The sequence below is a fragment of the Fundulus heteroclitus genome, chromosome 10, assembly GCF_011125445.2.
Source record: "Fundulus heteroclitus isolate FHET01 chromosome 10, MU-UCD_Fhet_4.1, whole genome shotgun sequence".
Taxonomy (NCBI): domain Eukaryota; kingdom Metazoa; phylum Chordata; class Actinopteri; order Cyprinodontiformes; family Fundulidae; genus Fundulus; species Fundulus heteroclitus.
In genome coordinates, this window is record NC_046370.1 from 10,930,732 (window position 1) to 10,955,067 (window position 24,336).

The window sequence follows — 24,336 nt, forward strand, 5'->3', positions numbered from 1 at the left end:
GTTCTCGGGATGACAAATGACATATCTGTCATTATGACTGTATTTTAAATCATGGCATTTTAGAAATTTTTTCACAAAATGCTGGTGTTTAGAGGTTGTTTTAATTTAGCTGACTCATCTCTATTGTGAGAAAGAGAGTTTGTCATCGATGAGTGTGCCAAGAGTCCAGTTAGTGTTTGTTTTTTCACCCTGTTCCTTGCTAGCGTCTCGTCATTCTCACCTCGCTCGCAAGAGCGCCCCAGGTACCCAGTCCCGGAGCAGTCGCAGACGTAGCGGTTCCAGCCCTCCCTGCAGTTGCCGTTGTGCTGGCAGGGGTTGGACAGGCACTGTTTGGGCAGCTCTCTGGAGCACGAAGGCTTCACTCCGACAGCCCGCTGGGCCTCAGCAAGCCGCCTGATGTCTTTACTCTGGCCGTCCACAAACAGGTCTCTGATGCAGCCTACGTAGCCGTAGTTCAGCAGCGCTGTCCACACCTGAAGAGCAAATAACCAGCAAGAAAAACATTATTTTATTTTTACATATTTATCAACATATTGCAGTTCTCGATAGGGATGTATTAAAACCCCACTATATTTCGTTCTAGTCATTTTTCTGTGCTTAGGAGTCCTGTGAAGGCGATGTCAACCTGCTTTCTCAGTGTTTAGATTCTTACGTTGAAGTAAGGAATTAGTTACTGAGTTGTAGTCTGACTGAATGTGGGAGTCAGCTAATAAAGAATGCTGACCAGACTGGCTGTCAACACTCGGTTACAAAAGGAATGAAGAAACGGCATTGAAGGGACTCTGTTGAGAAAAAATAAGAAAAAAAAAGATTACGATGCTGAGCACAAGGTGCTTCTGGCTAAACGTTAGCCACTAATAAAGCTAAAATTAGCTTCTGCTTTGAAGCTTACTGTATGTGATAAATCAAAAGGCCATTTCACTGTTTTCAAAGAATCTAGTTTTAGTTGTGTACCTCTAATTTTAATTCTAAAGTATCGAGTTGCACAGAACCAAATTTAACACAGACTGATGGTATTAAACCTTTACCCAATTGGTAAAATAAAAAATAAAAAATTCAAAGCTTTTTAGCATTAAAAGAGCGAGGCAAAAAAACAGTGCAATAAGGACTAATCAAACTCGGACTGAATTATCCTACATTGATGACAGATTCTTTAAAACATAGTTTTAAGTTGTTGCTTTTTTAAGTTTTTATGTTTTAAAACAAGAAGTTGGATTCTTACTCTTACCAAAAAAAATATTAAAAATTCCATCTTGTTTTCATAAACCAAATACAACGTATCGTCCAGACTGGTGGATGTAGCAAGACACTAAGTGTCTCAGGTTAATTTATCTTTAAATTGTATTACATTTTATTTTCTCTTCTCTTTGGTTAGGCAGTAAAAATTCAGTTGAAAGGTTATTTTAATTACCACATTATTACAGCCATAAATAATCATTTCAGTATTAGATTTAGTGAACAAAAACTACATGCTTTTTTCTTCTCTTAATAACTAAATAAATAAATAAATAAGTTTTACAAACACAACACTGACAATAAAGAACAAATAACTCCACAAAGAACAAATATCCAGTATCCTCGGCTATAACACCAACCAGCCTGAATTAAGAAATTTAAAGCAAAGTACAAATTTTAAGAGGCGAAAGAAAAAAATTCTCTGTACATTTTAAACATACACAATAAATTGGAAATTGGAAACCGTTTTTACAAATTCCTCCTCGTACAAAGATCCTCGGAAGAGCGACAGTGTTTAAATCTGCTTTCTATGTACGTTTCTGAGCAAGTATTTTTTAAAAACTTTCAGGGGTCAAATTATTGGTTACTTTTTAACTGGGTTCATGTTTAGCAAGAAACATTTCTTTTGTTTATTCATTTAAAAAATGGTTTAACAATGGAGTCGTTAGGCTCATCGTTTGCCTGGCTCACTGGAGGAATGTTGTGATCACATGTGTGGAGGTGTGACTTGGGATGAAATTTTTGCAGAAATCAAACCTATAGCTGTGTTGTAAGTTTTTGAAAGTTGACACCTGAGCCATCCTCCTCTGTTTAAGGTTGTTTTTTCTCGCTTTATGTAAATAGCTTTTATGGATTGATCATGACTTGGATGACTGAGAATCTTCACATACATTTTAACATAAATATACATATAACTTTTAGTTTCTAAGAACCCCAGTTCTTAGGAAAAAAGTTTTACATTAGCCCTATAATTAGATGAGTTCAAATTAAATAGACATCATTTCTATCTATCTATCTATCTATCTATCTATCTATCTATCTATCTATCTATCTATCTATCTGCACATATATATATATATATATATATATATATATATATATATATATATATATATATATATACATACAAATATGTATGTAACATTTTCACAGCGGGTTTCTCTGGATTATAAACATCTCTGGGTAACTGTAAATTTGTCTCAAAAAGGTTTGATGTTACAGTGTCTTTTCACACTTTATTCATTGAGAGTAAGAAACGTATGTAGCCATAAAGCCTTCATTATAATCAAATTTAATAAAAGGCATTTGATCTGTTTAAGAAATCTGATTTGCATTATTTAAGATACATTTTGAGAATTTTAGTTTTGATCTTACAAAAACTCTTTCCATGCTTGAAGAGACCAAAGGCATCCACATAACCAGCGGTGTTGATATTTCACATAACGGAACAAGTAAGGTACATAAATAGAAGATCTGACGGAGTAGAGTGAAAACCAAGGAGTACACATTCTTAGGAGGATGAAAATGCAAGGAAAGGTTCTCATTAACAGCAAATAATGGATGGCAAATTGACTCCACTCCTTTGCTTATCACTTGTGCATAAACCACCAAGAAATAATGAGCAGATTCTAGTGCAAAGTGTGTCTCTTTCATGAAGTAGGCAGACTTTACTGGTGGGAGAAGGCGTCACTTTAAAGCAACATGGATCTATCAGAACCAACAAAGTTAATTCTGCCATTAATCATGTACGAGCAATGTGCCACAAACAAAACCACACATCATCAATCAACTGCTGGTTAATATACAGCTTGGACTGCAGAGTTTTTTTTTTAAATCTGATATGGTGGCTTTTTTCATCCATTTTAGATTACCCTGTTTGTTGGTCTCATCACAACCCTGTTGTGTTATATCGACCATATTATAAACGCAGGTATAAATGGAGCTTTTGCTGTCAAATCTGGACAGGGCATCCAGCAGAACCACTTGATATGCAGCTTAAATGAAGTAGCGTATATTTTCATACCTTATAAAATTGTTTTTGCTATCCCTAATCTCTAAACGGATTAACAAATCTCTAACCGATTATAAATTAATCAGACAAGTGATAACCTATTGGCAAAGTAAGTTGAGAAAAAACAAAAATGGGTACTTATACTTGTTGTCCACTGTATAAGACAAGTTAAATAAAACACCACAAAGCAGGCAGATCAATACAGCGTCTAGCGACTCCAGTTGGATTTTTTCTTTAAAATACATCTTAATAATTCATTTTATGTTAATCAACTAACTATAGTGCATCCAAAAGTAGATGATTTCTTTTTATATCTCCAAAACCTTAAAATCAACATTTTTTATTTGGATTTCGTGTAATGTAACAATATAAAATGGTGCATAATTATGAAGTCGAGGGAAAATAACACAGTCATGAAAATCTTTGACAAAAAAAAAAAAATCTGAAAACTGTGATGTCCACTTATATTTAGTCCCCCCCCGGGTCAATACTTTTCAGTGTTTTGAGGTATGTCTCCACCAGCTTTGAACATCTTGAGACTGGAACTGCTGCACTCTCTTCTGATGTCCTATTAAATTGGATGAAGAGAGTCTGTGAACATCAACGGTTTTAATCATCGCCACAGATTCCTGGTTACAGTTAGATCAAGGCAAGTCTTAGTCATTAATATTCTTTGATCTATCCTTCCTTTCCACCTCTGGCTCAAGGTTCAGGGTCGTTGTCCTGCTGCAAGGTGAACCTCTGATCCAGTTTCCAGTCTTTTGCATCCTCTAACAGCTTTTCTTCCAAGATTACCGTGTATTTAGCTTCATCCAATTTCTCACCATATCTGAACACCTTCTGAATAAAAGCATCCAGTATAGAATGATGCTACCATCATGTTTCATTGTGGGAAAAGTGTCTTCAGGTTGTCAGTTTCTGGCCGTGTATAGGGTTTGCTAAACCTAATAAAATAAATTGAAGTTGGGGTTGCAACATGACAAAATATGGATAAAGCCAAGGGGTGTGATATATTTCTGCATGGAGCTGTATCTGGTTGTTGCAGCTCTGAAATGCATCATGCCACAGGCGCAGCAGTTTAACACACAAACCTCTGTGGGGAAAATGAGTCCCGCGCGATCCTCGGGAAGTCCCCCCAGGTACAGCGTGTCATCCAGGTCCAGGATCTCGCTGTCCCCCGGGGCTGTGTACGCTGTTCTCATGCTATTCACCGAGATGGTTCCTATACACATCAAAACAACCTTTAAAATTGTTCTGACCTTCAGCATGAACATTCTCATCACAGTCTACAGAGCCATCACCACCACCCCCATTATAACAGCCGCCATCATCATTCCTTCTCCTCCTCATCATCACCCACGCATCGCTGTTATAATCTGAGGCAATTGAAATCCAAAAGTACAATAAAACTACCGGGGTGTGCTGTAATTTTATTGTTTCGCGAGCAAAAGCTGAACATTAATTAATTAATTTCAAGTTTTGGTAAACCTTAGTTTGATTTAAAAACATCAAAATACTTAAATAATTAGCTATTAATTACGTTTATTTGTTTAGTTCAGATGGATATTTAATAAAATACATAATTGGCAAAATATTGGGTAATTAAAAATGGAACACATTTTTAAAAGCAACTTCAAAACTAATATTTAAATTACTTTGAAGTATGAGCAAGATACATATAATTAGGTGAACTAAATTGGTGTTTTTCATCTCCGGCATTGAAATTTAAATGCCTTCAAACCCAGCAGGTTACCCAACATCCATCTAAAATACCCATTTAGCTAGAACACAGTTATTTATGCAGGGCAGTGTCAAGGAAGTGGTAGTGGCTAGTTTAAAACAAATGATTTGATTTTAATTGACCAAAAATCGAATTTCAAGTTTCAGGAGCAGAATTATTTTGAATATTTTGTACTTTTTAAGGCCTAAAATTAAGAATATAATTTTTTTTAAGCCTTGCAGAAAACCTTTTAGCTGCAACAAAAAGGCTCTAAATGTTTGTGCTGCTTCATACCTGTCTCCTGACTTCAGAAAATGCTGACCCCTGATAGGAGACTTGGTGGGAAAAACAGTTAGACAACGAGTAACAATGGAATAGGACTAAGAAGAGTTTCAGATTCAAGCTGATAACAATGTATTTTTGGAGTATATAAAGATATTTAAAAATTCCCACGCTAAGATGGAGAGATGGCACTACAACAGAGAGCGACTGTTTGCTTCCTTTTCTGCTTTTCTTCTTAATATTTGCCAACTCCAGCTGGGTTAGAAGTTCTACATTAAATATTGTGCCACCAGTAAATCATTAATTCACTTATTTTCAGATATTTATACAGTTAGAACATTCAAACAAGACCCCTGTCGAGAGCACTGGCAGCCTCTACTGAAGGCTTTTAGTCTATAATTAACACAGGTAGAACAATAGCTACACAGATGCAAGGCTGAACAGACACTATGAACAAACTGATTAAAATAAATCTTTCGTTTTCCAGCACTCTGTGTAAAATACACGTAAAATTCAAGAGAAATAGTTTAAAGTTACCAGCAAGATGATTCTTTAAAATCAGTCAGTTATTTTTTATTTAGTTTGACGCCAACAGAACAACATATCAGGGTTAATTTGTTTTGCTATTTAGTTGTGATATATTAACAAGCATTTGGTGACTTCACAAAAGGTATAAAGCAGTGGATCTGAATTTTTATTACTATGTCCATTTGTATTTTCTTTTTATTTGCACATTTCTTTTAATTAAAAGCTGTCCTTCACGGGTGTTTACCTTTATTCTGAGTGGCTTGCAGCAAGCCGTTTGGGGCATGGATTTCAGGAATATTTTGCAACAATGAAACACCTGGAAGTGGTTTGTGAGGAAGACCTGAATGAAATGAATCCCAAATGTTTCAGAATTGACGTCAAAAGTTGTTTGTCTACCTTAAAGTTTACTAATGCCGGCTGATCTGCTCAATTCCTATGCTTCTTTTGATGCCACCAAAGCAAATACCCAGAAAAATAAATTAGTTCTTAGTTTGCTTTTTAAAAACTTTATTTAGCAAAATCCTGCTGGTGAAATCTATATTTCATTACCCAGCTGCATTTTTACTCTCAGAGTATATCTGTTGGTCAGATCCAGTATCTTTAAGCTATTGTGTAAAAACGTTTATGTACCAAAGCTTTTTTTTTCATATAAAATTCTTATTTTGAGTCAAATGTGGTCACCTTACTGAATTAAAAGGTTAACAACTCAGGGCGAAAAAGTCAGGACAGTTAGGAGTTCTGCATCATACAAAGAATGTCGAAATGTTTGATTTTAAAATCCCTAAAATTTAACTTGCTTTAATGTTTACATCACATCAGAGAACACTGAGTTCACCTGAGCGTCCGTCTCTCTGGAAGTCTACATGATACCATTCTCCATCGTTGACCTTCCTGTCGATGGCCTTGGTCTTTGTGGTTCCTGAGCCCATGTCCAGCAGCAGGTACAGGTGACCATCCAGCATTTCAATCGCAAAAAAATCCACCTGTATGTTTAACATAAACAGCATCAATGTGCTGCGGAATCAATGGAAATAATAAAAACAGAAATCACCAATGCAACTAAGCAGGTGACACTCAATACGCTGGAATACCATTTAAAAGTCAATGTAAAGTTAATTTATTACACTGATTCATCACACAAAGTGATATGTTTCAGATGTTATATATTTATAGATAACATTTCACACACACACACACATATATATATATACATATATACATATATATATATATATATATATATATATATATATATATATATATATATATATATATATATATATATATATATATATATATAATCACTACTAGTTTTGATAATTATGGCTTCAAACTTTTGAACTTCCAAAGAAAGAAAGCTTTTGAGGCAGAATTGTTGTTTTATGGCCCGGTTTTAACCTATAAAATCGTCCTTTACAAGGACATTAAGCTATAAAAGGTACTGGTTAAAAAGCAAGCTGCTCAGAGTGCTTTATCTACGCATATAAACAGAAACTTGAGTGGAGGGAAAACATCAAGAAACAATCAGAGCTTTAAGAGGAATGTAAAACCATGTCAATATGACTCTGTTTGTAATGAATCTATACAATATACAAGTCTCTTTTCCTGAAGTGAAAAACTAAAATATATTAACTTTTTGAGATGCGCCTGTATGCCACTGTTGGAGGTTTCCTGCTAGCAGGCACCCCTGGTAAAATAGCCTTAACATAAATAACCTTTTTACTGCAGTAGCATAATCAAACACAACCTTTTTTTCTTAAGTTCTCCATCAACAAATTTGGGAGTTTATTTATTTACTTTGTTACTTATCTTATCATCTTCCTTTCTGTGCCTAATAGCAAGGTAAACCTATGTCCTCATCCATCAGTTTGTAACAGTTCCTGCTGACTTAAATCTGGATCACTTCCTCTTGACTTTTCCATTTTAAAGAGTGACTAAAACCCTGAAGCTGCAAAACACCATGGATGATGAAATAATATCCTTAGATGATGTAAGCAACAAACAAATGTTTCAGTTTCTTTTGTAACATAGAAATTATTTGGCCACCAATAATTGTGACGTGCTAACATCAGACATTTTTTTTTATCTTTTCTTTTTTTTTAACAACTGAAGAAATGTAAATAAGTTAAAGGACAGATTGTTCTGTGTTTTCATGTGTGGGATTATACTGCTGCAATAAAAGATGCATGTATTTTAATTTGTTTTCATCATCTTTACCAGGAAACCAATAAATTGGGAGGACATTGTATATTTGCTTGCATTTCTTTAAAAACATTTTTTTTAAGTCCTCATAGATCCCTACCAGGAACATATTGCTCTCAAATCTGAATGTGGGCTCCTGGTTTTCTAAGACCTCTGATTTTAAAACTTAAATACAGATCAGAATTAAGTTGTTCACATAAAAAAGATGATTAATGCCATATACTCTGGGCCCAATCTTGAATTTTCAATAGGACAGAAATAATTCATGTTCAACACAATTCACGGTAGGTTATTCTTTGATTGGCGAACAATAAATTTCAAACATCATCTTTTGATTAGCTATTCATGGTTTTATTCTACTCTAGCTTAATGTCAGAGGTTCTTTCTTTGCTTCACCTTGACAGTAGGAGGGGTGCGGGGGTCTTTGCGCTGCTGTTGTCTGGGTTTGCCATGGCTGAAAAGCATGAGTCCGTTTGGCTCTGTGGTCCTGAAGTCAAACGAAATGGATCCCGCCTTCTTCGCCATCCACTTGCTCAAAGCCACGAATGACTCTGGGGTGTCAAACGTCACTGGGTCCAGCGTTGCTACACTCTCGCACTTAAAGGATACCACACCACTGACCTGTGACAGGTGCAGAGACACCAAAATGTAAAGAGGTTTGACTCATTTAGCAGTTTGGGTTTCTAAATCGCTGCACTGAGAATCAAGGCCAAAAACAGTTCCTTTGTAGTTCGAAACTGAAATGAAGCCAGCTCCCAGCTGTGAGCAGAGAAAAAGACCAAAGAGGTTGAGTGCCTCTGACAAATGTAATCCCATTTAGTTGAATTCCTTATAGTTTAAGACTCGTGAGACATGGCAGGAGGTTATGATACAAAAAAGTGCATATGTTCTGTGTGTAAGCGGATAATACATTGTTTAACGTAGCTAGAAGAGAATACCTTCATCTTTGGGTCGCCCTGTTTGGCCAGTCTGGAAAGCTCCAACCGTACGTCGTTGTTCTTGTACACCACCTTTCCAGGAGATGAGAAAGGAAAGAAAGAAAATTCATGTTCAGTTTACAAAAAAAAAGACTTTTTAATTTTGGTCCTAGGCCTGTTACAATAATAGTGAATGCATGGATGGACCATTGGAGAAATACTGCCTATTTATCAAGCTTAAAAATAGGAAACCAAAAATGTACTTCTGTTATATATAAGGATTTTATGTGATTGACCAGCACACTATCGTGTAAAAATTGTCAAACTGAAGGAAAATAATACATGGATTTTAATAGATTTGAGCAAAGCGAGGTGTTTATTTGTATTTGGTGCCCTCAAAACATCTGATTTGACTTAGAAAATAAACATCTGTCAGGTGTTTTCCCCGTCTCAAAAAACAGCAATTATCAAACCACTGTTTAAAAAGAACAATTTAGACAAATTACTACTGCAGAACTACAAGCCCATCTCAAACCTCCCTTTTATCAGTAAGATTATTGAAAAAGCTGTGTTTCAACAATTAAACACCTTCTTAACAACGACCAGCTGCTTTGACGTTTTCCAGTCAGGTTTCTGTGCTCACCACAGTACAGAGACCACCCTTATTAAGGTGTTTAATGACATCCATATAAATGTGAACTGTGGAAGAACCACCGTGCTGGTATTTTCTCTAGTACAGCTCCTAACTGGTTTAAATCCTACTTAAAGGAGAGGGACTTTTTTGTATCAGTAGGTAACTTTACATCAAAGATGACAAAAATCAAATGTGGGGTTCCTCAAGGGTTCATCTTTGGTCCCCTCCTATCTAATATCTACATGCTCCCTCTAGCTCAGATCATAAAAAAACAACAACATCAGCTACCATAACTATGCAGATGACACACAGATCTACATCACCATGTCACCAGGTGACGATGAACCCATTCAAGCGATGAGTAAATGCTATGAGGAAATCAATGCATGGATGTGCCCAGCATTGAAAAAAACTGAAGTAATTATTGTTGAACCGATAGAGGAGCGATCAAAAGTTAGCATACAGTTGCTTCAGCTAGTAGCCGCTGATCAGGCCCTAAATCTGGTAGTAGTGATGGACTCAGACCTGAACCTCCAAAAGCATCTAATGACAATTACAAAGTCGGCTTTCTATCACCTGAGGAACATTTCCAGGATTAAAGGACTAATGTCACAGCAGGATCTGGAAAAACTAATCAATGTGTTTATCCTCAGTAGAATTGATTACTGCAATGGTTTTTTTTTTCACAGGCCTGCCAAAAATGTTGATTAGACAGCTGCAGCTGATCCAGAACGCTGCTGCCTGCGTCCTCACTAAGACTAAGAAAGTAAAGCACATAACCCCAGTTCTAAAGTCCTTACACTGGCTCCCTGTATCTCAGAGAATAAACTTTAAAATACTTTTGTTAGTCCATAGATCCCTGAATGGCTTAGCACCTAAATACATCACAGACTTGTTATCAGTGTATCAACCCTCCAGACCACTCAGGTCGTCTGGCTCCAGCCTACTCTGCAGAACCAGAACCAGAAGCAGACATGGTGATGCAGCATTTAGTTCCTATGCTCCACTTATCTGCAACAAACTTCCAGAAAACTGTAAAACTGCTGAAAGCCATTTTATTCCAACTTGTTTTTATTATGTTTTAATTTTGCCATGTTTTAATCATGTAAAGCACTTTACATGATTAAAACATAGCATAGCGTTGTCCTTGTACTGAAATGTGCTACACAAATAAATTTGCCTTGCCTTGAGTCAAAATCTTGTAGAATGATGTTTTATTGAAACTATGTCTGCAAGTCTTAAGTCTACTAACTTTGTAAATGTAGAGACACATTTTTGTGCCCATTCTGCTTTCGAAAATACCTGAAGCTCAGTCAGATTGACTCGAAGGTGCCTGTTAACATCAGTTTTCATGTCTTGTCACACATTCCCAATTGCTTTTAGGTATGGACTTTGTGTTTTTCTTTCCAGACTAACTTTCCTAACCCTGTTGGAGAAAAGCATCTCCACAGCATGATGTCACCATCACCATCTTTAACAGCAGGGACTATATGTAATTTGCAGTGCATGTATGCCATAAAGTTTTATTCTTGTCCTATTGATAAGAGAACCACATTATTTCTTGTCTCCTCAACAATTCTTGAGGCAAACTTTAAATGGGACCTTGTATGGCTTTCTTCGAGCCACCTACCAGAAAAAGACGAGATTTTTGGAAAACATGACTAAATTCTCCAACTGTGACTCTCCGCAGCTCCTGCAGTTATCATGGGCCTCTTCTGATTTAATGCTCTCCTTGCCTGGCGTGTCAGTTTAGGTGAATGACCTCTTGATACGTGGCATCTTTTGAAGTTGTGCCTTACTCTTTTCCAGATGATGGATTGAACAGTCCTCTGTATCATGTCTAATTCTTGGGATCTAATTGTAAAGCCAAGCCCTGCTTAAAGCTTCTCCACAACCTCATCTGACCTGTCTGCTTTGTTGCTTGAGCCTCATGATGCTTCGTCTACACTAATGTTCTCTAGCGAACCTCTGAGGCTTTTAACTGTCCTTATCATGAGGTTAAATTAGAATTAGGTGAAGCCTTTTTACTAATTAAGTGACTTCTGAAGGCAAGTGGTTGTACTGGTTATTATTTCATGGTATCAAAGTAAAGTGGGAAGAATACAAATGGACATAACATTAAATATATAGTGAAATCATTTGAAATTAAGTCATTTGAAATTGACCCATCATTTAGGTTACACTAAACAATTATCCACTGTTTATTGATGGTTTATCTATATAACCTAATTTAAACACAGTTCAGTAAGGTTGGTGGTTATACGGCGAGAAAATCTGAAAACCACTGCCTTCCTATACTTATCAACCTGTTTGACCCCCTTTAAATGTTTAAGCATTTATGTTCAAAAGAAGCACGGCGAGCTTCTTTAAGATCAATTCTTTGAAACATCCTGACCCTGCCACTTTCATAAGAGCTTTTTCAATTTTATCCTCTTTGCTTTTACTTTTCTTTCATTCCCCTTTTCCACGACACAGTCTGCATTATCGCTGTGCCGTGTGAGTGTAGAGTGTGCCTGTGCTGAGCATTCTGATGCTGACAGGGACAGGCTCACACAGGCTCCTCTTTAATAAACCAGATCTTCTCATATGACCTTTGAGCAACAACGCCGGTCCTCTGCACTGACTTTCCGCCGCTGTTTTCTCATTTACTGTTCGTCAGGGGCATTTGGATGTGTTTGCAAGGATACTAAGGTGACTCTTGAAAATAATAACTTCTGCAAATTGGTGTTAGCGTTTGGGAGTGCGTTTGTGTGGAAGAATGTGCCTACGGCGGATCGAATGCTCAAAATTGTTATAGCCGCGGTTGTTCACGCGTGCGATTTGCTGCATACATCTTAATTTGCTCACACGGATTATCATATCATTGTATTAAATATGTAAATTTGGCAGTGGAGGGGTTCACTTTGACTGTGGCGGTCTTGTTTAAACACCATCAGTCTTAATGAAGCAACACAGAGAGCATTCAGCACCGATACAGATAGCTCTCTGTTTGGCACATCATCTGTCGGCTTGTTGGGTTGTTTGTTTATGCCTCTGTGTGAATCCTGTGTGAGTGAAAGGGAAACTCAGTCAGGTTGTGAATTACATAAGCAAGACGATGTATGAGAATTTAAGTGCTTCGCGTTCAAAGCTACATTTCTTCTGGTTTGATCATTTAATTTTTTTTGTGCGTTTTTTTTTTTTTTTTGTCGGCAAATTTGTACAAATGAAGACGCAAAAGCGTGCGAGCGCTGAGATTACATTTATCGGCATACGTTCGTGTGTTCTCGTCGGTGTGTCATGCCGGTCTTTGGTGCTGCGGTGTTGTGGCCCATTTCAAGCCGAGCGGATGGATGGAGCGTCTCTGTGGCGTAGCTAATTAGCATGTTAGAGCTTAGTGCTGTATCTTCTCCCTCAACGACACTCATCACTGATTCCGTCTGATGCTGGATGGGTATGTGTGTGTCTGGGACTGCTTGTGTGAGTCTGCCAAGTGGAAGAATTTCGGTGTGTGCGTATTAAGAGATAACGTGTGTGAAATGTTTGTGTTGCGTGACAGCAAGAGAAGGGGGGGTAGAGCAACAGAAGAAAGTGTAAGAAAAAGAGGACTATTTTATGAAAACATAAATTTGTGCAGTGCGAAAGCATAAAAAAGGCAGGCTATACTCAAAGGTTATAGTTTACTGACTTTTAATTGACAGTATAAGTGAGGATTATAGCAAAACTATTCATACTTCTGAGCTTTTTCCCATTTTGTTTCGTTACAAACTTCACTGCAGTTTAATGGGATTTATAGACCAATACAAAATAGTGGATAACTGTAAAGAAAACAGATACATGGTTTTATTTGTAAACAAATATGCATCTGAGAAGTGTGGCGTGCATTTAGACATCTAGAGACAGAGAATTGTGCCCATAAATCTTTGTAATTAATGAGCACAACCTCAGTGAACACCAATTTATTAAGTGGATTTAGGTCTGGACTTTGACTAGGCCATTCTGACACATTAATATGCTTTGAACTAAACTATGTTACTGTAGCTGTGGGTGTATTGGTAGGCTCAGGAATTTTGCAGCATCTAACACAGGAGTTTCCAAACGGCAGCCTTGCACGTCAATTGTGGCCATTGGAGTAATTTGATGCAGATCTCTACTACAATTTAAGAAGGGTAGATTTCAGCCTGTGGGCCTTTTATAAATTGTAAAGGTAAAACAGGATGAAGTTTGTTACAAATCCTAAAGATTAAAAATCTTGTTAGAATTTAATAGGTTTTCCACTGGTTTTGCCCTGTTTTTAGCTCCATCCATCTTCCCGTCAGTTTTGCACTAAGGAAAAGCGCCCCCACAGCATTATGCTGGCACTTCCACATATAACCATGGGTAAGGATTGGGTCAGGGTAAATAAGAATGCACAGCATACTTTTCAGATATCATTTTGTAAACTAATATTGAAGATAGGGCATCATTTTCCTTTAACTATTCACTACTTTGTGATTGTTTATCACATAAAATCCAAATAAAATAAATGTAAATTTGTAGTTGTAATGCTTGGAACTTGAAAGAAAATCGAGGTTTGAAAAGCTCCTCTGTTATCTGTTCCCAGCAAAATAATATGCATTTGAGCAGTTATTTTGTACACCTGTGTCTCCAACATTAAATATACACAGTCTCAACACCAGGTTTGTTTGTATATTTAATTTAGCCCTTTATATCTCCAGCTAAATGTTAATTACTTTTTGTTCAACACACCTGGGATTATAAAAAGAAAAAAAAGCATAAAACAGTCTATTTTACAATAATTTTCTAGTGTATTAAAATACAAAAAGACACATCACAGTCACAAATGTCATACAATCATGCTGTTTGCCAACATCTCATAAGGATTGTTGTTTAGAGTAGCACAGGATGTAATTAAGAAACATTATTATCATGTGTTGTTCCACTGCCAACTACCTTAGCTGTAGCGTGATGCATTTTTGTCAATAAAGCGCTGTTGTTGTAGTGGAAATAATATGTTTCATTTGTTTTTTTAGCATCTGCATCGACGCCTCACTCTGCGGGAGTTATGTTTGCAGTGACTCTGATGCAGAAAGACATTAACACTGTACAATCAAGTACTGGTATTTGCTTATTTTTGCAACTCACATCAGTAGGTCACTGCATATTGTAAGTATTCATATTACCCTGCAGCCTTGATAAAGGCATTAGTCTCAAAGGCTAGGCTTGGACATCATAGAGGGCAGAGTTGAACCTATATTTTTAGGCTTAAACTAAGCCTAAAACTAGGCTTAGTTTAAATTTCATTATAATCTGTCAATTTTATCCTCTGACTGGAAGTAACATTCACGTTTGGAGTGTGCCAGGCCGAGTCCTAACATAAACCGACTAAGAATCTGTGAAAGTAGCTAAATCGTGAAAACACCAGTGGAAACATGCAGAAAGTAGGTCAGCAATTATGACTGCTGTAATGCTGTAATGTAAATAATGCTCAACATGCCATTTTTTGTTCAAATCCAAATACAATTGTATTAAGTTTGTTTTTTAATCAAAACTGACCATGATTTTCCATTGTTTTATACTTTTGAGTGATGCCTATCACATTATTTTTAAATCAGAAAACTTCTAGGTTGAACGAAAGAAGATTAAAATTGAAATCTGTCATTGGTGTGACTAATTTTGGGCTTTACTATGTACTTACAGTATATTGTCTGCCTAAATAACAATTTTGTTAAAATTTTCTCTCTGATACCTCATTCTTTGTCCAATATCAGTTTTCAGTCATCATTTGAATGTATATTTACACCATTAATCATGCATCGCACCTCTTTGAGGCAGCCCATGAAGTTGTTGCTGACAGGAGAACCGGGCAGGTCGGCTGTGCTGGGACTCCCTCCCACATAAAAGAAGTCATCAGAGCCCAGCATGGTGTAGTCCTCCTGCGTGTAGCCCGTCGTGGTCAGGATCCCGTCCACAGAGATCGTCACCTACATAACAAAGCACAGGGAAAGGACACGCTATATACTCACACCAAAGGCAGCGCTAAGCGCTAGCTAGGCGCTGACCAGCCAAATTAGCCCCCGTTACTGTTGTAACCAAATGTATGTGCCTTCTGTTTGTAAAAGCCTGAATTGGTTTTGGAGGAGGGATGGTTGTGCAACTGGTGGGATTTGATTTAGTGCAATTGGATCAGTGCTGACTGTGAAGTTCAAGTAAACCGATCTGATTGTGGACTTTGCTGGTAATACTGGGGCTATCATAATGTTCATACCATACGACTCTTTCCCTGCACCCTGGGAGTCAGACCGTGCTGTAGGCGTCATCCAACAGTAAACAGCAGTCAGTCCATTATTCAGAATGGCGACTCTGTGCTTGATTAATTTGGACTTGCTGAAACTCAAAGCTCTGGCGCACCCAATATTGGATTGGGACTCTCGACATGCAGTCTTTCATTAACTTTAACTGCAAACTACTCACATTATAAAACAAAACTAATCCGTCCTGCTTTATGCAAAATCAGGGTAAATATTTTTTGTCTTACTTTAGTGGCTTAATAATGAAAGTTTCCTTATGATTAGCTTCTAAGCTGCTTTACAGCTTAGGTAGAAAATGCAATAGGATTTACTTAGTGGTATACAAACAACATCTCTCTTAAATGGTTTACCTACAGAGACACTAGTTCTTCTGTAATTAAATTAGCTCACTCTGCTGCATAATGGCCTCTATAGGGGCTTTCAGCTGTCACAGAGATCTAATGCTGTCACATGCACGTTGCAATTAGTTTTATCACTCAGATTTTCTGCAGTACATTACTGACCATGTTTAACTGCCTATAAAGCTTGCAAGCACATTACTTTCCCACTAAGATACAGTGTTAGCATCACCAGGCAAATTTTGCCCAGCCAGGCAGCTGTTAGTTAGGTCTTCACAGGCATCTCCGTGCTACACAGCAGGTGTTAGTGCTATTTACTGGTTAGTAGTTGTTAGTTGCAGCACTGCTGGCAGGCAAAGTGGTGTTACTTGTGGTGGGTTACTGAGATCGGGGTTAATGACTTTTGATGCTGTTAGTAGTTGTGATGATGTCATGTTACTGTGTGAGTTGTGATGATGGTGTTAGTTTGAGGTCTGAGGGGGGGGTTTGTTGGATCAGCGAGTCTGAATGAGATGACAGACAGAAGAACACACAAGTATTGACATACACACAGGTGTTAGCAGGGCGAAGGATCATTCCACGCACACGCACACACCCACACACATATATTTATATATATAATAATTAAAAAAACATGCAGCCTGCTCCTCTCTCTGCATGCAACCACTGGCGAAGAGGACACAGCAGATAAAAAAAAACAAAGGACAGGATGACTCAGAGGCACCATGAGGAACATGCATGACAGATCGGAGGACGAGAAATTCAAAAGAATAAAAGAAAGGAGGAGAGGGGGAATCTCTCAATCCACTTTGTGGAATAATCAGAGAAGGATTTCTTAATCAGGGCATGCAGGGAAGGGGTGTGGGGCTCGACATTTGCGTGCATGTGAGAGAGATGAGCCAATCTGTGCACGCCTACATGTCAGTCACAAAGTGATGAAGTGAAAAAAAAATTATAGAAATAGGGGAGGAAAGGGATTTTTTTTTTAATAAAAACGTGGTTGGCAAGGAGAAGGGGAGAGGGGCTCTTTAAAGCGTAAGAGATTACCAACCGCAATTATCCTTTTATTGCTTTATTTTTGATGTCTATGATTCAAAAGGAAATAGACACGGGGAAAACCCAAACTAAGAAACAATTAGAATGATATCTACCGAACAATGGAGTTTGTTTACCATAGCGTGTCCAATGCCTGAGTGCTTTGTAGGAGAGGGGGAGAAAGGAAGGCAAAAAACTGTAAACAGAACAACTCCGGGAACAAAAAAAAAAAAGAAGGAAAAAGCTAGAAGGCCTCTGGTGAGATTAGTAGGTTGGTTGGAGTGGTTTTGCTAGGAGAAGGGCACAGGTTAGGTTAGTAGAATGAATCATTCCATGGATGGTGGTTAGTTTCACTAGCAGGTTAGTTCAGTTAGTAGTCAGGTTAGTACACACAGGCAAACGGCTGAGGCAGAGCACAAGAAGCACCTGAGTGCTGGCGGATCCTCTGTGTTTTTCTAGTTCACGCTCTCTTATTTGTTCATTTACACACTCGCTCACAAGCACGCACTCGACTGGGAAAGCACTCACCTAGAGCTGAAAGCAGAGCTGGCCTGGTGGTTAACCCACTGTAAACTAAGACCAAAACCTCAGGTGTTTTCTTACTACCACAGCATCGCTGCAGCTGAACAACAGCGCGCTGATGGCAGCTTCTACATTGATTATTTTCTTCCTGCGGACTACAGTCTGCCCTTCATCTGCAGCAGGCTATGCGGTTCACCAAAGTCAAGTACACACAGAAGCTGCCTAAACTGAACACATTCATCAGTTTAATCTGTAAAACATCACTTAAATGAAAAACAAAATACATTCTGGGTTCTTTATTTCTTTTACCTCTGGTTTTTCATTTTGCATTTACAAAGGAAATAGCGTTGTTTTCAGAAAACAGTTGGTCATATCAAAATAAGTTCTGATTAGCCAGAGGTGACATTTGCAGAGCTTTAATCTGAAATAAAAATGCTAAACCTCAGAAGCCAAAAACAAACTAAAAATGTGTCATTTTTTTCTTAACTCAAATCTAACATGATTATTTAAAACTATAGCTTATTAATTTGTAGGGGTGTAACAATACGAGACGGTGAGCAATAAAACAAAACTAGGTGAAATTTCTGTTTATCGTTCACAAATTAAATAAAGGTTTTTGAAGACAAAAAACTGTGATTTAAAGTATTTATAATCAGAGCAGAGTGTTCCAGTCCAACTTTGACTACTTCATGCTTTGCACTTTTAATGCTCATCTCATTCAAACATTGTTCATTGGAAGGCAGAGGTGGGGCCAAATCATTACTTATTAAGTCCCAAGTATGTCCTAAGTCTTTACAGTCAAGTCTCAAGTCTCTGTAAGAATAATTTTTGCTTCTCTTGTGGCCTTAATTTGATATCAGACATTCATTCCAGGGTAACGGACACCGGTGGCGTAAAGCCCTATTATTTTTTAAACACAAATGCCATCATATTCTGGCTCCTGCAGCTGTTCTTCATCAGTGCTGCCTTGGTACTTCTTCTTCTGTTGTTGTATTGTATGACTGTGTCTGGTAGGAAATTTGTGCACATGGAGACATTTTTGAAATTTAAAAATATGCATATGATCAACAATATTGTCTGGTAAAGACAATGCGAAATAAAGACATTGCCTGACGATCTATCCTCAACAAGGTTTTCTAATCTGGTTTAAGTTGCGTTATACAGAAGGAATGCTAAACTAATATTTTAAAGTTGTTTAAAAGTTCTACATTGTGAACATTTTACTGCAAAATAAATGTATTTTAGTAAAAAAAGAAGAAAAATATTATGGTGATTTAATATCATAAGATTTTGTTACACCCCTATAGATTTATGAGGATTGAGTTATATAATCATGAAAATTTCCACTCTTTCATATTCCGATGCACTTCCTGTCTTCTGTGTCTAAACATTTTATCCTAAATCCTCATCATCGCTTCTCCTTCCCGCTCGGCCGCTCACTCCTCTCTCTACCCCTTGTAGTCTGGTTACCTGTCTCAGGTTGCGGGTGACTTTGACGTCGTGCCAGGCGTTGTCGTTGAACTTGCCGTTGACGGGCTCCACCAGGGCTTCGAAGGCCCCAGAGCCGAGATTAATGACAAGGGACACGGCACCGTTCTTTAGTGCCAGGTTCACGTAGTCGGCTGACTTGCCCGTGTGCAGCATCAGGCCGTTGCGCTGCAGGGTCTTGAAGGACAGCGTGATTTCGTCACTGCTGGACTGGATGGGGTTGGGCGACAAGTCGTAGCAGAAGTACTCCGAGCCCTTGAAGGTGGCGACATATTCTTCGCGAGCTATAATGAGAAGACGGAGAAAAAGGGGGACCAATAAGTTAGTAAATGTTACAGGGTTGTTGAACATTATTCTAATGATTAGCACATTATCTCAGGTATAATGCCTCTTCCCACACTGCTCCTCATAAACCTCTCAGGGAAAGAAAATGGTGGGCGTTCATCAGAGCCAGTCGAGTAAAACAAATCTCAGAAGGCTGGTTAAATTTGATTCCAATGCTCAGTACAAAAACATATTCCTTAAGATGCTGAAAAATGTTGTTATTGTCAAGAAAAGCCTCACTGATGCCAGCAGTTGGAAGAAACACTTCCTTCAGTACCTCTAATCGCACCATGGAGTGGTGGGTAAACAAGCTTTGATCAGTCATGTGGGTTAGAGATTAAACAGCGTGGATATGAGAGAGACAGTCGCGAGAGTGGAGCGTTCCAAACTCGTTATGAAACCTGCCACGCTCTCTTTTGAGAGAACAGCTGTGCTGGCAGTCGAAAGTGATGTGGTCTTGTTTGACAACATGGCTCATTTCTCCAAGTTTGGAGAAAGACTGCCATTTTTTTGGTGTAAGTTTGTGTGGCAGCAGTCATGATTTGGGGGAATTTGATAAGGTTGGGAAAGAAATTGCCGATGGAAATGGCGAAGAGCTGCCTGCAAGCATCATGGTAGCCCAAAGCCAATTATAGTACCTTGCAAATATATTCATAGGGCTTGAACTTTTTCATATTTAGTCTCACAACCACTAATTTTAGTGTATATTTCTTGGATTTATGTGGTAACCAACACAAGGTAGTGCATGATTATGAGGTGAAGGGGAAATTAAACATGGTTTTCCAACAAAGTTTCAGATAATTAAAAAAGTTATTGTATTACTGTATTGTATTACTTGGATACCCTCCAATTAAAACCCTTCACAACTATCCATCAATCCCGTCTATAGCCGCTTTTTCATGCAGGGTCACAGGGCTGGTGCTGGGGCCAGGCAAGGAAAGCATTAATAAGAGTAGCAGCCAAGAGGCCCATGATAACTCTGGAGGAGCTGTAAATATCCACAGCTCAGGTGGGAGGATCTTTTAACGGGACAACTTTAAGTCTTGCATTCATCAAATATGGCATTTATAGAAGAATGTCAAGTAGAACCCTATTGTTCAAAGATAGCAATAAGAAGTCTAATTAGCAGTTTACCATAAACAATGCAGAGGACACCCCAAACATGTGGAAGAAGGTGGTAGGGTCAGATGAGACAAAAACTGAATGTTTGTGTGTTGACTTTAAGTAAAAAAAGGCATTATGCAATAGAAAAACTAAAAATTATAAAGCACCCCGAACTTGTCAAAATGAAACAAAGTGGTGGGAGCATTATTCTGCGGTGACTTATTTTCCAGCAAGGACATGGAAGCTGGTCAGACTTGAAGGTGGAGATAAGATCTGGAAAGAAAATTTAAATTTCTAAATGTGCAAAGCTACTAGAGACATACTGCAAAACACCTGTAGCTGTAAATGCAATGAAATGTGGCTCTACAAAGCACCTTTTTACTCAGATTTTTTTAAAATAGTGCACCATTTTCTCTCCATTCTTTAATTATTCACAACATTGTGTTAGCTCATTACATAAAATCCCAACTATTTAGAAAGCAGTTTGTGATTCAAACGTGACAAAATATGAAAAAAAAGTTTAAGGTGTAGGAATAATTTTGCAAGGTGCGGTAGAATTTAGAGAAACAGGCATCCGGCCAATAGAAACTTACCTTGAACACCCTCTGTGACCTCCAAGGACACTATACCAAGGTTTCGCAATCCATCATACTTAAGCTCACATTCACTTATCTGCTCTCACACCTACTCACACATCAATGCATAGCAGGCAGAGGGAAAAAAAAAAACATGCACGCTAGAACAAAAAAACAAAACGATCGCATAAACAGGCAAGAGATGACATTATCTCTCCTCCACCAAAGCATCACCCTTCCTCTGCATCCCAATGTCTCTCACACCTCCCTCCTGGCCTCGCGCCACCATTCCCCTCCACACATCTTGTCGGCCTCTTATTTTCTTTTCTTTCCCGCTCTCCTCTCTGAGGAGCCTCTGGCACAACCACCATCTTGCAGTTCGCAGTAACGACGGGAACAGTGGAGCGTTTAACGCGGACCAGGTGAAGCCGGAGAAAGACAGACACTTGGTGAAAGAACCGCCGTAGAGTCGAGGGCTGGAAGGCATTTCCACGTAATGAATAGGCTGAAGTATGCTGGGTTATTAAGGTGGCGAGAGGAAGAGATAGGAGTGCTAGAATGGAATTGGCCGTACTCGAGTGAATGTAACGCAAAGAGAATAATGAGGAGGAAAAAGTGAGAATATATCACAATTCAACGGCCAAATTGTGGCAAATTGTCTTTCTGTGGTTCTGTTGCATGAAAAAAAAAAAAAAAACAACCCAGAGTGTGAATGCCAATATACAAGTGAGAAACAACACGTTATTTGCCAGCATGTGTGAGAGTTCCTCTGGTGTGTGACTCCTTCCCTCCCAGCATGTTAATTAGGATTGTGTGTGTGCGCCTGCAGGAAGAAAACACTGCGTGCAACTCTGCATTTAGGCCTTTGAACGTGCTGGGGAAACTATATATTATTTTGTGTGCATTAAATGTGTGTGGTAGTGGGTGGGTGCTGGTCTCTGTAAATATTGGTGTATAGTTGTCAGAAAAGCTATTACCAACTCAGGGCCTCGGGCTGGTCTTTACTGAGAGAGCGAGGGGAAGGGAGAGAGGGAAAGGGGCATACATACAGACACACACACACACGCACACGCACACTCAGACAGAAACGACAACCAGCAATGTTAACACAATCACACAAACACACAGGCTCAGACAAATGTAGATGAGGTGCCGGCAAGGAAAAGGGGAGGGCAGCGTGTTCACAAAGAGAACACACACAGGCGTCCAACAGCATTCAAGCGGTAATTTACAGAGGTGCCATTAGGTTTCAGCGCGGCGCTCCGCCGTTCTGTTGTTAATTTACAGACACGTCATTAGAGCAGACAGGAGAACATAAAGAATCTCCGCATCGATCCGGGCGCCCCTGTCCGCGAACGCTCGCTCTGTTACATCACGCGTGCAAATCAGACAGGAAACGCGGGGTTACGCAAACGTCAACAAGAGCATGTGGCGAGCATGCATCCGAAGGACGCAAAGAAACAACCCCTCCCCTTCATCTCTCTCAAGTGGGCAGGTTGGAGTGGATCTGTTGTAGCTCAGATTAATGGAGTGAGTCAGTATTAGCTCAGAGTAAACACTGAAGCAGACACTGACATACACGCCACATGTCACACTTCATCCTGTGGAAAGGACTGTCGATCAAAGCCAGGGAGACAGAGGACGGAGGAATACAGTGAGACACAGATACATTAAATGAAAGACGAAACAGGGAGAAGAAAAGTTCTCATACCTCTTGAACTTTTTACCACGTCCCAACCATCAAGTTCAACGCATCTCTTTGGGATTGTGTGTGAAAGTAGCACATTATTGTAAAGTAGAAGGAAAACCACACAAAAGTCCATAAATTCTTTACAAATAAAAATACAAAGAGTCGCTCGCATTTGAATTCAGTCACAATTACTCTGAAGCTCCAAAATAAAACCCCATCCAGTGTAACTGCGTGTTCTGCGAAGGCCTCAGAGGTTCCTTAGAGAACACGAGTGAAAAAACAGCTTCATGAAGACCAAGCACAACAGCAGACGGGTCAGGGATAGAGCTGTGGAAACATGGCCAGAGTTCTGTTAAATCAAAATTAAAAACACATTTGTTTAGGATTGCCTTTGACTGTTTCAGTTAAACTGTTTTACTGAAACATAATTAGTAATAATTTAAGTTTGTAGTCCAACTGTTTTTAATATATGCTTTTAGTTTCCATTTTCTATGTTTTATTTTGTTTCAATTTTGCTACATTTTATTCCAACTTGCTTTTATTCTGTTTTTATTGTCCTACGTTTTAATCATATAAAGCACTTTGCATTCTCTTTGTACTCAAATGTGCCATACAAATAATTTTGCCTTGCCTTACTAAACTGCTACTATTGTGCACTCTATAAATTTAGCCTTTGTAGATGAGTGGTAAAGAGAAAATCATTGTTTAAAGAAAGCCTTAAGAAGTCCTTAAGAAGATTGCCACAACATGTCAAAACTGTGCTCTGTTCAAGTGACACTAAAACGTAACTTTTTGGTCCGAATTTCAAGAACTATGTGTGCACATCACCCTGAAGACCCCATCCTCGTCGTGAAAGCTCAAGAGATTCATCTTCCAGCATGACAACGACCCTAAGATCAGATCAGGGGATATTAGAAAATCTTACGGTGGCAATAATATTGGTAAATATTACGACGATGATATGAGTTACAATATGGGCCTTTTTTTATTATCTCCACTCTTTCTCATCAGTGGTCCCCTCACTCAGTGACCTTTAGCATTTTGGACAATGTAATGTTTGTCCGGTGTGAGCATCTGCTGCTGTGAGACTCTGTCCAATTGGCTAAATATCACATTAGCATGAAAAATTCTAAAAATGTTAATAACATTTGCAAGTCAACAATTAATGCACTTTGAACAGTCCTTTGCAAAATTAATATTGCATACACAGATATTAGTGCATTTGCGATACACTGTGCAGCCTTAGAGGACATTTCATGTGTTAGAATGGCCTAGTCAAAGTCTAGTCCTGAATCCAGTCTAGAATGTGCAGAGAGACTTAACAATTAATCTTCACAGGCACTCTCCATTCAATCTGACTGAGCTTGAAATATTACACGAGTAGAAATTTCAGCCTCAAAAGAGGTAGAAACGTGCCACAATAGACGTGTATCTGTAACT

The 24,336-nt window shown here is 38.5% G+C and overlaps 1 protein-coding gene across 14 annotated transcripts in view; it reads right to left on the reverse strand.

The window, feature by feature from the left end:
• nrxn1a (neurexin 1a) overlaps window positions 1-24,336 on the reverse strand; it is a 102,866-nt gene that overhangs the window by 48,111 nt on the left and 30,419 nt on the right. For 8 of the 14 annotated variants that reach the window (XM_036142008.1, XM_036142006.1, XM_021322169.2 and 5 more), the window contains 8 exons: window positions 19,186-19,487; window positions 17,331-17,354; window positions 15,332-15,493; window positions 8,918-8,989; window positions 8,376-8,600; window positions 6,613-6,760; window positions 4,339-4,469; window positions 221-473 (listed from right to left, as the gene is read on the reverse strand). In XM_036142008.1, the coding sequence (XP_035997901.1) occupies window positions 221-473; window positions 4,339-4,469; window positions 6,613-6,760; window positions 8,376-8,600; window positions 8,918-8,989; window positions 15,332-15,493; window positions 17,331-17,354; window positions 19,186-19,487 (1,317 nt within the window). The remainder of the gene's footprint in view (window positions 1-220; window positions 474-4,338; window positions 4,470-6,612; window positions 6,761-8,375; window positions 8,601-8,917; window positions 8,990-15,331; window positions 15,494-17,330; window positions 17,355-19,185; window positions 19,488-24,336) is intronic. The other 6 variants (XM_021322186.2, XM_021322182.2, XM_036142009.1 and 3 more) reach the window with 1 other exon arrangement.